General features: G+C 38.9%; 2 protein-coding genes and 1 pseudogene across 2 annotated transcripts; all 3 read left to right on the top strand.

Moving 5' to 3' along the window:
* The first annotated feature begins 3,689 nt into the window (after nt 1-3,689).
* Nucleotides 3,690-4,461, top strand: LOC111694606. Its single transcript, XM_023463348.1, has 3 exons — nt 3,690-3,847; nt 4,017-4,049; nt 4,229-4,461. The coding sequence occupies exons 1-3, from the start codon at nt 3,718-3,720 to the stop codon at nt 4,459-4,461; spliced, it is 396 nt and encodes a 131-aa protein (XP_023319116.1). The 5' UTR covers nt 3,690-3,717.
* Nucleotides 4,462-6,088: 1,627 nt separating this feature from the next.
* LOC111694605 lies at nt 6,089-6,720 on the top strand (annotated as a pseudogene).
* A 3,796-nt stretch (nt 6,721-10,516) lies between these two features.
* On the top strand, nt 10,517-11,521 carry LOC106659562 (NHP2-like protein 1 homolog). The gene is made up of 2 exons (XM_014382160.2): nt 10,517-10,683; nt 11,099-11,521. Exons 1-2 carry the CDS (start codon nt 10,681-10,683, stop codon nt 11,477-11,479), a joined length of 384 nt encoding a protein of 127 aa, XP_014237646.1. The 5' UTR covers nt 10,517-10,680; the 3' UTR covers nt 11,480-11,521.
* The last annotated feature ends 4,173 nt before the right edge of the window (nt 11,522-15,694 follow it).

Genomic DNA, 15,694 nt, shown 5'->3' with positions numbered 1-15,694 from the left:
CGAATATTTCATATTCAATTGCGAAACGAAGATTATCGAGCATGTAATTTTTGTATTTTTGGAATATCGTACGCACACCGTCTGTGGTAAGAATGTATTATGGAACTGCGCGCAAGTCCAGCGATGTAACCTTTTTTTTTATGTTACAATCATCATGGATTTTTACTACGTGAAATACTTAACTGTCATTGTATAATAACGTCAATTATCGAATGGAAGAAAGGAAAGAAAAAAGAATTATTAAATAAATAAATAAAAAAAAGTACGAAACAACAACGATGTATATCTCCTGTTATTTCTATTAGGGGCGAGCTTTATCGTTTCGCGCGCGTCACGGTCGGCTAGGATCCTCCACAGCACAGCAGCAGCAGCAGCTCGAACTTTGACTTTTTCTCGCCAGATAAAATAGTAATTTTCTCAACTTCTTTTTTCGTTACACGATTGAATAAACGACGTCCAATTAACGAATATAATGAAGTACGCACATATCGCATGCGTGGTGCTTTTTTTTTTTTTTGCTTCGCTGCAGCGAGAGAAATACACTTACACACAGAGCGCAGAGAGAAGCGATCAGGGGAAGTGCAGATTCTTCGAGTGGCTTCACTTTTGAGACACGCACACGGGCATTATTGCAACGGGCTGCGCTTTCAAAAGACTCGACAGTCCATTGGCCTTTTTAAATAGGCTATAGGAGCGGAACAGGCCATTAAAAATGATGATCGTTCTCTCTCTCTCTCTCTGTCTCGCTCGCTCTCGAGCTTGCGCGCACGATTGAGAGTAATTTACTTTTTGTGTATACAATAGCAAGAATGTTCGAATCGTGCGCATAAAAAATTCAAGTAAATTCACGAATTCAATTAGTTTTAAACTTTATTTATTTGAATAATATTAAAAAAACTGCAATAGAATTAATATTAACAGACATTAAAAATTACAAGCTTTGAAGAACCGCCAAGCAAACATCACATAAATCCTCGTTCTTTAGCTTCTGAATGACTATTTCGCAGCGAAGAATCGGAAGTTGATAGCGTGTCAGCTCCAAGATAGGATCCAGTGCCCATCGCCGGAAAAATCCTCTAGGCATCTTTTCGCACAAGCTCGGACAAGCTCGGATTTATCATCATCTGTTTAACTTTGTGCGAGAAGATACCGCCTTCGCGCAAACATTTTTCAAGACCCGACGACTTTTCAAGTAATTCATAATTGGCGAAAATTTTCATAACCGTCATGACGTCACTGCGGACCAGCTCGTATCCTCCTTTTTCAAGACGTTCAACCACGGCCAGAGCCCTAGATGCGAGTTCCAACTTATTGCAATGGTAATTACTTTCGTCATATCCTGCACAAAAGTGGTTTCCACGGGGAAAAACAAAAATTGACAGATCGGCACCACGATCCAAGAGTACATCGACCGTATACGGGTTTAAATTCCCTACGGCCGATTGCAGTGGTGTTCTACCTTCGTTGTCCCGAGCATCGGCCTGCATCGTTTGCTGCATTTCATCGTTGATCTCGAAGAATCGTTTCGCATAGTGACAATCGTCATATATCGAAGACTTGCATATAATGTGCAAAGGTGTCGATCCTTCTGCATCAGCCAAATTCGGATTGGCGCCATTTCTCAGCAGCGATTTTGCCACCTATCTTCAACCTCAGACCAAAGCCAAGTGTGGCAGCGAATCACTCATTTCTGCCACGAGACAATTGGCATCCTGTCCGCGGGCTCGAGAAATTTCTCGACGACGTCGTCGAGGCCCAGCATGCAGGCCACGCTCAAGCGTGTGAGGCCCAACTCATCGGCACAGTTTACATCGAACCTGTCGTCGATTTTAAAAAGGCGAGAGACGATTTCATTGTCACAACTTCTGAATGCACAATGTATCGCCGTGGTACGTCGCAAAATCGGCTTTCCGTCTTCATCGACTTCGGGCTCGTCCTTGTAGCCGCTGTTGATCACAAAGTCAACGATGGGAAACTTTGCAGTCGGGGCTGACGTATTTCTTCAGATCCTCCGTAAGAATCCATTCGATCTCTTCGGGCCGAAAAATGTCTCGGAGGTCTGGCACTTGACCCTGACACTTTTTGATTAAGGCACGAAATTTACGAAAAAATGTATTTCGCTCTTTTTAGATTTCCCAATTAATCTCTTGTCGCATTAGTTTCAATGTTGTTGTCGAATCTTGATTATTTTGAGCCATCGCACTCTCACAAAAATAACACAATCGATCAAAATTCAAGATATCTTTTACTTTTTTCACGAAAACCATTCGCTACAGTCGACGCGATCTTCCGAGCTGTTCACACTGTGACTTTGTGTATCGACACAGTGCGGAGCAATCGACTTATACGTTACACAAGTAAATAAAATGACAAAGGCAATGAGCGCCAAACCGGCTCAACAGCCCAAGTTGTATATAGTTACACGTTTCGGACCGCGTAATTAACCGAACAACGAGCTATTATATTTATGTAGTAGGCCTTTTTCACAGACGATACGACTGGCCACTCAACAGATTTGTCTCCAGGAGGCGTTGCGAGTTAAACAAATGAAAAAAGTGAAAAACATTGACGACGGTGAAAAAGGTCTATAGCAGATCGATGGGTACTGTCGAGGGCAAACGGATCACAGCGCGTCAAAAACACCAACTGTTGCTGAACCCGAAAATATGTTAAGCGAACCACAAAATCCACGTTATTAGATGAAAACTGCAATGTCTAATCGAGTTTAGGCAGTTTCGTGAACCAACAATATGTTGAAGAAGATAAATAAATAATTAATCACCAATTTCCCGCAAGCAAAGCGCAGCCAACTTCGTACACTTGATTCGCTCGGTTTTAATCAGGGATAACCCAGTCGTCGACTCGATAGTTTTTCCATCGACTGCACGAAAATGTCGCGTTTTTCATCGCTAAAATTGCTCGCGATCGACGGGTCCAAATCACGAGCTGTAACAAGAATAAGAGCAGCAGCGGCAACGGGATCAGGGTCTAACCTGGTGCGGCACTTCTCTCTCGGCCAAGCATTGGGGGTAAATCTGGTTAAACCTGAAGTCGTCGATTTTACCAAAATTACGCTACCGGAATGGGATCCGAACAACCCCTATCATAATAATCCAGACGCTGTACGGTCAATAGCAGTGGTAACGTTCGTAAATGCTAAAAAATACAAATTTCTATTCAACCTTTGACAATGGCGACATTTCAACGTCAGGTCGAGGGCATAACTCGAAAATAATATAATCTCTTGATCTGTGTATCGTTGCATCTCGCACAGATATTGACCGGCTGTGGATTCAAAGACGGGACCGATGTACACGAAGCCATTTACACCATGATGCACATAACGCGGCATAATATCAGACCGACGTGCTTTGCGCCCTCAAGCAGAATACAGCGAGTGATCAATCATTTTACGGGAGAGAGAGTCTTGGAACCTCGCGATCCCCGCTTCATGCTAAACGAGTCCGCGCGCATGGCCTGGGAGGGAGTCCAACTCCTCGATGATCTGAGAGTCGAAGATCACCAGGGACTCATCGTTCCCAGCGGCAGCGGCATCGGGTTTAATCTGTACTTTTTTTTCACCCCCCCTATCAACTATACAGGATTATAATTCGAGCTTTTTGTGTCGTTGACTGAAATCGATATTTCTCTCTTTCCTTTTTTTACTGCGTCTCAATGCGTAGAACCAATTTCTATGAACGGTTGGACCATTACGAGATGGACCAGACGCTGAACCACAAGCTAATCGACTTCTATTGGCACAGAAAGCCGATGGGTTTTATAGGTTACGCTTCTATTCTGGCGGCTAGAGTATTTCAGGACGTGCGTATCACTTTGGGTGATAGAGGTAAGAATTTTAGGGGTTTCTAGTTTTTGTATAAATGTTTTTGCTTCGGTATAAAAAAAAATTACCATTCGGCATAATCATAAAAATAACAAAATCTACGTGTTTAATAATAATTGTATGAATAGCATTCGTAAATAGTGATTATTTGACATAAATATTTTTCTTACAGATGAATTACTGAGGCGTGCAATCTTCGGTGGAGGTAAGAATTTTAGGATTGTCTAGTTTTTGTATAAATGTTTCTTCGTATAAATGCTTCTTTGTGAGAAAAAATTACCATTCGTCATTATCATAGAAATGAACAATTCTACGCGTTTAATAATAATTCTATGAATCACAATCGTAAATCTTGACAATTTAACCTGAATAATTTTTCTACAGCTAGAAGGCGAAGGCGTGTAATGCGCGAAGATCGCTATATCTATGCTGTGGAGAGAATGGGAGCGACACTTGTGAATCAGAACATTTTCCAAGTTTTGCATGACACGAATTACCAAATTTACAGTACACCCGGCCGCCTGTCACAAATACCTGGAAGAAGCTATCACGACGTGAGCCAGGGCATCGGCTATCTCGTCGACCAAATGGTACAGTCACTTGGTGTTGTTGAGTGAAGATATGTGTTCGCTTTTTTTTCTCACCTTTGCGCGTCGATGCGTGTCCGATTTTTCGCAATCGCCACGCGCTAACTCGAAGCTTGTCCAGATGTAGCTCGTAATGGTAAATAAAAATTTTGGGTTTGGCACTTTTTTATAATGTACTACATATATAAAAAAGTATATATACTATATCATACCAAAAGCGCGTCAAGATCGGTGACATACGTGCGGACGAAAATTTAAAAAAGTATCATTTGATCCATATATATATAAAAAAAAAATTTTTTTTCGAAATCTAGTCAAGACCCCCCTCTCCTTCTTAAGCATCTACCACTAGATGACGAGTAACTTTATCTAGAAGTGTGCAAGTGGCTAAGTAATCATGATTTTACAAATCAAAGTATGGTTCCATATTACAATTTGTAATTACTAAAAAATAAAAATTGTACCCAACGTGTCCAATTTTAACAAGACCCTCTTATGTTTTAGCCCTAAATGTCGAGATTTCCTACCACCAAAGGAAAAATTCAATCAAAAAGATATAGAAAATTTCTCCGAAAATGATTGCTCCGGCGATTAAAAATGATTTCCCAGTTGATTTCCAACGATCAACTCGCAAATGATCGTAGGGAGTCGCGAGCAAATCGCAGCCAACTTCGTACACTTGTTTCGCTCGGATTTAATCAGGGATAACCCAGTCGTCGACTCGATAGTTTTTCCATCGACTGCACGAAAATGTCGCGTTTTTCATCGCTAAAATTGCTCGCGATCGACGGGTCCAAACCACGAGCTGTAACAAGAATAAGAGCAGCAGCGGCAACGGGATCAGGGTCTAACCTGGTGCGGCACTTCTCTCTCAGCCAAGCATTGGGGGTAAATCTGGTTGAGCCTGAAGTCGTCGATTTTAACACAAACCCGCCGCCGGAATGGGATCCGAACGACCCGCGTCGCAATAATCCAGACGCTGTACCGTCAATAGCAGTGGTAACGTTACTAAATACTAAAAAATACAAATTCAAATTCCCGTAACCTTTTGACAATGGCGACATTTCAACGTTAGGTCGCGCGCATCTCAGGTGAAAATGGTATTTTAGATTTGACTTCAGATCTGATATCCTAGATCTTATGCCAGATCTTATATCAGAATTTGCATACGATAATCGACCTCAGAACTTACATCAGATCTGACATCAGATCTAATGTCAGATCCGAAACGACTGTATCGCTCCTAATTGTTTAAAGAATAAATTGATTAATTATTAAAATTTAATAATAAATTTAGTTGTATTTTAATGAACGCATTGTTAACATCTTTAAGAATAATTCCTCTAAGGTTTGGGTTTTTGATAAGGTGAATTTAAATTAATTCGATAACTTTCATTGTGTAAGATTTTTTATTAAATTTTAATTGTTAACAAACTTATTGTTTAAATAATTAAAGGCGTCACAGTCACTTCAGATCTGACATTAGATCTGATATCAGATCTGATGTAAGTTCTAATATCGATTATCGTATGCAAATTCTGATATAAGATCTAGTATAAGATCTGATCCGCGTTCACCAGAACTTATATCAAATCTGACATCAGATCTGGAGACAGATCTGATATACTATTTTTACCTGGGTATAACTCGAAAATAATATAATCTCATCTGTGTATCATTGCATCTCGCACAGATATTAAGCGGCTGTGGATTCAAAGACGGGACCGATATACACGAAGCCATTTACACCATGATGCACATAACGCGGCATTATATCAGACCGACGTGCTTCGCGCCCACAGGCAGACAGTTACTTATAGTGGATCACCTTTTAAATAGAGGCGGTTTTTCTTACCGTCAAATTGAGCACGAGTCCGCGCGCATGACCTGGGATAAAGTCCAACTCCTCGACGATCTGAGAGTCGAAGATCACCAGGGACTCATCGTTCCCAGCGGCAGCGGCATCGGGTTTAATCTGTACTTTTTTTTCACCCCCTATCAACTATACAGGATTATAATTCGAGCTTTTTGTTTCGTTGATTGAAATCGATATTTCTCTCTTTCCATTTTTACTGCGTCTCAATGCGTAGTACCGATTTTATGACAAGAGCACCGGATGATATGCACGCGTTTAGGATGGACGAGACGCTGAACCACAAGTTGCTCGACTTCTATCGGCATAGAAAGCCGATGGGTTTTTTAGGTCTCGCTTCTCTTTTGGCGGCTAGAGTATTTCAGGGCGTACGTATCACTTTGGGTGATAGAGGTAAGAATTTTAGGGGTGTCTAGTTTTTGTATAAATGTTTTTGCTTCGTTGTGAAAAAAAAATTACAATTTGGCATAATCATAAAAGTGACAAAATCTAAAAATTCAATAATAATTGTATAAGTAACAATTGTAAATTGTGATAATTTGATATGAATATTTTTTTTACAGAAACTTTACAGGCGTATGGAAGAGATAATCTTCTCGTTCAAGCCACGAGAATGAATGCGATACACGAAGATAGGCCCCCCAACGCGGTTTTTCACGACACGAATTACAACATTTTCAGTGCGCGCGCCTCCCTGGCAGACCAGCAGTATTATGAATTGAGCCGCGGCATTGGGAATCTTGTTAGCGCTGTGGCAGATTTTAGATTGAGAATATAATGGTGGTTGATTGACACGCATCTTTGCTAGCTGGAGAGTGAAAAGTCACTCGACATTGAGTGATGATATGTGTTCGCTTTTTTTTCTCACCTTTGCACGAATTCGCGACGATGCGTGTCCGATTTCTCGCAATCGCCACGCGCGAACTCGAAGCTTGTCCAGATGTCGCTCGTAATGGTAAATAAAAATGATGTTCACTCGTGGTTTGAATTTGTTTTTTGTGCAATCAAAGATAAATAATAAGCCAGTTACGCAGCTAGCCATCGGAACGAATGGAAGAAAAGACCCGCGGTTTACCAGTGTCACACGTGGAAACTCGAATTTCAGCACCCGTATTACTAATGTATATGGGTACTAATTCATCTTAGCAAAAATGTTTGAAAAAAATTCAAATAAATTTAGGGATTTAATTAATTTTAAACTTTATTTATTTCAATAGTACGAAAAATCTACAGTTGAACTAATAATACCAGACATTAAAAAATATTATCAATATGCGTTATCAAAGATAAGCTGCCAAGCAAATTCGATACAAATCTTCGTTCTTCAAGGTGACGGGCACAGTCCCAGATGCCAGTATCAGCTTATTATAGTTGTAATTGTTTGGGTCAAATCCTTCGATACATGTGCCCCGTTCCTCAGCAGTATTTGAGTTTTGACCCGCCGAGTGAATTTCGCAGCCAAATGCCGCGGTGTATTATCCAACTTGTCTTGAGCATTGACTTGCACTGGAGGATATCGTTCGTTCCTCAGCTCCAACGACATCTCAGCCAAGCCAGAAGCTGTCGTTCTATTTCTTCAAACTTGGGCATCGGTCGCCGTGAGCTTCGAAACAGAAGACAACGACGATCGCATCGTCGTAGCGTCCGACCGGCTGGATTATGCTAAACTCGCTGCTGCTCTACGGCTGGGGCATCGCCAGCGCCTACGAGCGGATCACCCTCGACCGAGGCCAAGAGGAGAGGCCTCGCAGCTATCACGCGATCGAGATATTCGGCGAATTCTTCGTCGGCTGCTTCACCTACGCGATTGATGCAATTTTTTTCCATGTTCAAGGCCTTGAAAAGACTTCACGTATATATAATTTTATGAAGAATTTAATGCCCTTTCAGAATCCGGGCTTAAATTTGAGAGTTGATGCTTAGTTAAAAAGTTATGGTTGAAAAACTGATTCGACGTGTATTTTAGCGGTACGTTACTGCTCCAAATGAGTTTGTAATTTCACGGAATAAATTCTAAAAGTTGACCGTGAATTTTTATTGTACAACTTTTATATTTACAACTAAATATTTAGTTGTTTTTACCAAAATTTCATGAAACTAAAGAAAAAGAGATTATTTCAATGAAAGTATTTCATTGATTGTATTTAATCTAATTAATATAAGAGCCATTGCGATTATAGATCGAATTGAACCCTCTTAGAGCCAACTTCATGTGAGTACAAGAAATATTTTAGTGTCATCTATTTACGCCCTCTGTCTGTAGTTAATAATATCTTTCATATATTAAATTACATACTCATAAGAGTTCCATGCGCGCGTAGCGCGCACATATTAAAGTCTAGTTAAATTTTTATTGAATCAATGAATTTCTTTTCTCAGCGTATATGGTAATATAGCTAGTTTTTGGACAGTTGAGAAAATTTTACCAATTTGAATTTATACAGTTTGCTTATTTACTTTAACTACATAAAAATATACCATTCGATTGGAAAAATTAAGACTTATAATTTAGAAGTTTTTGATTAATTCAAAGGTCAAATGTTCTTAAAATGTGATTTTCTGAAAGAGTCGTAAATTTCTTTATAATTCACAAATTTTTAGAGCTTGAATATGAAAAAAAATCATGGAAGTGATTTTTTACTAACTAATCATGGAAGTGAACGATAATTAGAAATTATAACTTTTATCTAGCCGTTGGACCCTAGGTATTCTATTGAATATTATTTTGTACGTTTTAATCAAATCAACGTTCAAAAATAAATCTTTATGATAACTTAATAATGAAACCATTTTGTGTTTTCTTTTTTAAATCGATTGACTAGAAGTGTTTTATTTAAAACATGTTATAACTCGAAGTGCCCGATTACAACAAAATTTTCCCTTTTTTTACCGTATTGTAATGTTTTTTCAGTCAGGCATTAACCTCTTTAGGATAAAAAAATCGTTCGTTAAATTAAAACCGTTTTTATGCGGACTCTGTAAGATTTAAAATCTGACTGAAAAAACATTTATTGCTTCAACAACTTATAATAAATTGACAAAAAACACCAAATATGCTCCGTTTATATTTTTGAGTGAAAAGAATTTCCCTTGAATTTCGTAATTTTGTAATTTTATTACATCTTCAATTCTATTCGACAAAAAACACATTCTGGAAAGATTTCGAAAAAGTCTAAACCTTTACAATGAAATAATCAAATACCTACGTTATCATTCTCTATCTGCAAAAAAAAAAAATATTGTGTTACGATTCTACGCCGCTCGAATCTTCCATTCATAAATTCCACTTCTGAAGAGTAGATGAGTAAATGACATCCAAATTGTTGACATTTTTGACGATCATGCTGTTATATATAAAATCCATAGTCAGTGAACTCGATCCGTTTATCGTTACTCAATCGATTTTTTTTATCACTGCCGTACTCGTGCATACGTAATATAATACATTTCATTGAATTTAATCTCTTCTTCGAAATTTCAACGGACTACATCGCGCGTACACCGGTCCGTGACAAAATTGAATTTTTATTCATTGAGTATTAGTTGATTGCGATAAAGCGGAGCTCACCTTGGCACAATTTCGGTTTAGCCACGATGCACCAAAAGATCATTGAATCGTTGCTGCGATAACATTTTTAGATCGCATACATTATCTCGTGACAAATGCCACATGAATTCAAGTCGTTTCTTTCTAACGCGGATGTACCTAATTTCCACGTACATACATCCGTGTGCATATATAATAATGATACAAAATGCGAATCTCCGAGAGAGAGAGAGAGATTAATCACTGCCTCGAACGTCTCTGAAATCGGCATCTCCTTTGACTCTATATATACACGATCATCACCCGTGTGAAAATATGACGACGCCGTTTTTTTCTTTCTGACTCACATAACAACGTTATGTTACGAGAGAGAGAAAGAACCCGTACATGCGATCAACGTGCTTATCAATGCGTAATTTTTGCCAATGAGTTTCATCGTACCGTCGTTTACGTAACGTGAATTTTTTTTGCGCGTTCGATCGATCGACTCATATTATACATATTACAGGTATGTGAAGCGCGCACTGACTCGACAGATAAGATTTTTGAACTTTAGCGCGCGCGCGCGTTTGAAAGCCAAAAGCTTCGTCTCGACGACGCTAGATGGCGCCAAGCGGCGTCCTCGTGCGCGTCGAGCGAGAGTAGATGCCGGCTTTTCCCGTGTACACGCAGAGAGCTCCTTACTTTATTGTTCTGTGTTGAGTCGACGAGGTCAATTTTCGATTTTCCTCATCCCTCAGTGAAGCGATAATTGTTGATAATTAACGCCGAGAGGTTCAGGTTTTTCCTTGCTTCTGCTTCGAGTTAAAAGATCAAAAATCCAGCAAAAATGGTGAGTAACGCTTATTTTATTATAAAAACGTTGTATTTCGAGGGGTCGAGGTTATGAGCCGCTCACGTGTCTTTATTTACCTTTTTTTTTTTTATTGTCGAATTATGAATAGAGTCTTGCGTTTGAAATGATTGTTTAAGTGTGAAGAATCACAATAAAAGTTTAATTGCTACTGCCTGCTTTTAATATCAATTAATTCATCCACATGCCTTCAGAAATTGTACTTTTGCTAACTTATTATTGTAGATTTCTAAATGATGAAAAATGCAGATTTTTCATTCATAGAACATTATTCAATGTGAGACAAGCTTGTTATGTAACTGTTATCCTACTTAATATTGCCATTTATAGTCAATTAACTAAAGTAACTTCATACATTACACGTAACTAATCCAATTTTTTCATTCTTTTCCAGACTGAGGAAGTTAATCCAAAAGCATACCCTCTGGCTGATGCCACATTAACATCCAAGATATTGAATCTGGTTCAGCAAGCCATGAACTACAAGCAGCTGAGGAAGGGAGCCAACGAAGCAACCAAGACACTGAATCGTGGCATCGCCGAGTTCATTGTCATGGCTGCCGACGCAGTACCTTTGGAGATTCTGCTCCATCTTCCTCTTCTCTGCGAGGATAAGAATGTGGCCTACGTCTTTGTCAGAAGCAAGCAAGCCTTGGGCAGAGCCTGCGGAGTCAGCAGACCAGTCGTATCGTGCTCTATCACGGTTAACGAAGGATCCCAGCTGAAGCCACAGATCACTGCTATCCAGAAGGAAATCGAACGCCTTCTTGTGTAAATAGCTGTACATAATAAATTTTTCTAACATTTATTCTTATAATCCCTTTGTTTTTCATTATGACCTACCAATCATTAAAAATACTGTATGATGGAACTAAATATGATATTGTTGCAGCCAGTTACATATTAAAAAATCATTAACGCGAACTACTTACATTCAACCACACCATAAATCTCTTCTATTCTTGTATCGCATTGAACTTGTTATTCTGCACTTAAACTTTGATTCAACCAAGCATTCATTACAACAACAAGCAAAGACGGTAAGCGGTCTGCAGTGCAGAACGCACAATTCTCCGATCGAATTTTCTCCAATGGGAGAAAATACATTTTCCCCCTCTGCACTGCGAGTGCAGCTCCAAAACCAATAACGCATTCAAATAATCAAATCGATTAGGCGCAGAGCTTGTGCGTCGGATTATCGAGGGGCGGCGCCCTTCTCTCAACGATACTTTATTTCAATCGTCGCGCTCGTTATTAAGGCCTTTTATAAATATATATATAATGCGATATCTGTCTTGCATCAACGTCGCGTCTCGGCTTGCATAGCGCGAGCAGCGGCGTTCGGAGTTATTTTGTATACGAAAACATTTCGCGCTGCGCGCCGCATACCACGTGTGCGCCTGTGTGCATAAGTATACATATTCAAGTGTACGCGTATTATACACGTGTGCGTATATGCATGGGGGGAGAACAGTTGTAAACGTCTCGAATCGCTCGAACAGCGAACTCTCATTCCGTAAAGTCGCGTGCATACTTTTGCGTTGATAAAAAAAAAAATGTACGGGTGGGACTGTGCGATTTAATCGGCCGGTTTCGAGAGGCCAAAATTATGGTATATAATTTCTCCGAGATTCGAGCAAATGATTGAAAATTAGTATTACCATAAAAAAAAAGTGTTTATGTCGCAAAACCAAGTTTAAATGTGGCGCCTGTAATTGCACCATTATCAGCGGCCGCAATAGCTGTATAATTATATCATTTAGAAACGGCTTGGAGCTACCAAAAATTGCGTCTCGTTAAATTATGATCAATTCGATTGTAAAATTTCAATAATTTCAATGTCTCTTTTGAGCACATGGTAAAATGAATTTTTCTATCAATTATATAAATAAACTTTAATAGTGCTAAAAATTCAATAATCTTGAAATCATTGCCACAATTATTATGTAATTAAATAGCGCATGAATTATGAAAAGGATCGGCTCAAAAGATTTTTAGTTACAGGGAAGTTTACTTTTCGTTATTTTGGACTGAAAATTTAACTTAATATTCTTGTAATAACAGTTTATTTTGTGTACTGCGCATTGATTTTCAATTAATTAACTATCAAAGAAAATAAAAGAAAAAGAAAATACGACCACGATTGAAATCTTCATTCTTGCGGCTACCACTGAAAAAATTTTGCACTGAATTCGTGTTCACCTGTGGTCTTTTATTGATATCACACTATAGTGTTTGAACTTTATATTCAACAGTTAACTTGAAGAAAGTTCACGGAATTTAGGTTCACGGTGAACGCGATTATCAAGCACTTCATGTTGTCGGGGCGATTGGACTATATTTAAGTAAAATCTTACATAAACGAGCCTATTTTCTTTATAATATTCGAAAATATTGTAAAAACTTTGTTATTTAAAAAAAAAAGATTTATAAAATATTACAGTGAAATAATCGTGATTTATTGTACTTATCAATATTATTTACAAAGGTAACAAAAATATCGCTTATCAGTTATGCCTAACGTAATTCTTATTAACTGGTTCAACAAATAACAATGGTGAAGTTTTGGGTAGTGATTGAACCTCTACATAAGTGTGGCGATTTGTTTCAATGACTTTATAAACATGAATATGTGTATCAAATTATACAGTTTCTAATAAGTTTACACGGAAAAAAATTAATTTATCCGTTTTGTATGTGTTATAGCCAGCCAGCTAATAAATAGTGCCATGCGTAGCGGTAATCATCCCGAGTGTTGGCTTTACGGAAGTTCTGAAATGTGCATTGTCGATATCGCAATTTACCGTCACGCGTGAAACCAAATTTTTGTCACAGTGACAAATGATTCCCTTCAAAATATTAGTATACTTTTTTGTGTTCACTGTGTCATAAATAGTTGTTCATTTGATGAATATAAGATGTATTCACGCTGTAGAGATCTATTATTCAGTGCAAAATTTTTTCAGTGTAGACTGGTAACCCTATACGCAGAAAGAGATAAAGAATAATGAAATTTTTGTATGTTGTACGCGCGCGCGCATCGCGCCATGTAATGCACTTTCCGAAGAGACGATGATTCAGTATGAGAAAAATGTCATAACATAGTTTACGCGCGCGCGCGCAATTCTGCATTACGTCCAAGTCCGCAAACACTTTTTCGCACTTTTTTCATTCGTTGTCTCGCACGCGGAGCAGCTCTTCGAGCGCAAAAGCGTATCGCAATCTCTCTTTTTTCTTTTCTTGATGAAAGAAGATTTCGAGTGTCCGATAAGCGAATAATTCGATTCGATATTATACAAAATATATGTATCGTTACGCAACGGACTTATTATTGGGTATCCGCGTGCTAATTACCGTTTAAGTATAGGTACACATTGCTTCTGAAGTTCCAGAGAGATTCGACATGACCGCCTATACATACACCAGCATGATTCGCAATATCATATGTATGTGAATTATTTTTTTCGTCACCATGCGGGCAGATGGCAGAGCTCTTCTCCCGTGACACATTGTCATCGTTTTCATTGACACACGGCCATAGGCGGGCGCGTGCGCGCGCGTGCCATTATAACGGAATATTTTCGCGCGAAAAAAAAAACGTAAAATTGGGCATTTAATTTACGGGACTTTTTTGCAGATACTTCGACATCGCGCGCGCGCGTGTGGCTAAATTTAAAAATCCGATACTATAAGTATCGACACGATTATGATACACCGAACCGCTGGGAATTCCTCTGCTGTATGAGCCGAGGCGTATTCGCAGTAATAGTTAAAGTAAGTATAGCCGCGGCGCCGTTTTTTTTTTAATCGCTCTATATCTGTATGCGTGTGCGCGTGTGTGCCCATACCAATTGGAATATTATAAATTTATCAGTTTACGGACAAATTGCGAAAAGTCAATGCATGAGAAAGAGAGTGAGACGGAGACGCGTTAAATTGAGATATCTCGAAGATGAGGTCACTTTTCGCAACTCGATAAATGAACGGCTCTGTATGTATTTCGCGTGTATTATACATAAGTACGTGTATACCGATCGAATGCTCGTGTGCATTTTTATATGCACCGGATGATAATTTTTTGCTCGAGCTGCGTTTACAAGTAGGGGGTGATGAGAAAATTTATAATGTAAACAAGGGATCGTTATTTTTATTCCGCTCGAAAGTTGTGGATGACGCACATTAAAATATTAAAAAACCATTAGTAATTTTACCCGTTATTTAAGAAAAGAATTAGACTTTTTATGCTATTTCGCGTGAATAGACGTGAAATCCAACTTCAGTCAGCGCGAAGCTCGATCGAACTCACGAGTATAACAGTACACAAAAGTTCTTCATCTTCGCGAGAAAATATATGCATACGTGTGCGCGTCTGTGGCAAAAGCTCGAAAAAGCTCGAGCTTTTATCGGCACTCCATCCTGCAATTATTTCAAAAAAGAGTTATAACTATTGTTGTTTTTCACTACTCCCGAGAAATCGTTCGTCCATCGCCTCCCGTAAACAACAATTGGATCCTATACCTTTCTCGCGAATCGCGACATTATTTCCACGAGATCCACGTGTGCTCAACGGTCTGCGTCTCTCTCTACGACTCTCGGAGGAAATTGACACGTTGCATATTATTACATGTACACATGGGACTCGGCGCTCGCGAAGAATGTGTGCGTGTATACAAATAAGCCTGCCTGCAGTTAACGTTAAGACGCGCCACATAGAGAACAGCAATTTTTTCGCGATTAAAATTTTACAACAGTTTCACTACTTGAAGCTGTTCTTGAACAGCTGCTAATCAATTTTTAAATCAATTGATTTTATCAAATTAAATTAAATTTAATTGTTTTGCAATGCTTCGCACAGAGAGGGTTCGAATTAACTGCACTGTAAATGCTCACTTGAAAGATATCGAGTATGGATTACAACGCTTTTATACACACGAGGGTAAAGTGGCCAGTCGTTGAGGCAATTTTTCCACATAAAAAAATATTTGTCCCA

This window comes from Trichogramma pretiosum, unplaced genomic scaffold (assembly GCF_000599845.2).
Source record: "Trichogramma pretiosum strain Unisexual culture from Peru unplaced genomic scaffold, Tpre_2.0 scaffold39, whole genome shotgun sequence".
Taxonomy (NCBI): domain Eukaryota; kingdom Metazoa; phylum Arthropoda; class Insecta; order Hymenoptera; family Trichogrammatidae; genus Trichogramma; species Trichogramma pretiosum.
This window is presented reverse-complemented; position numbering and strand designations above follow the sequence as displayed.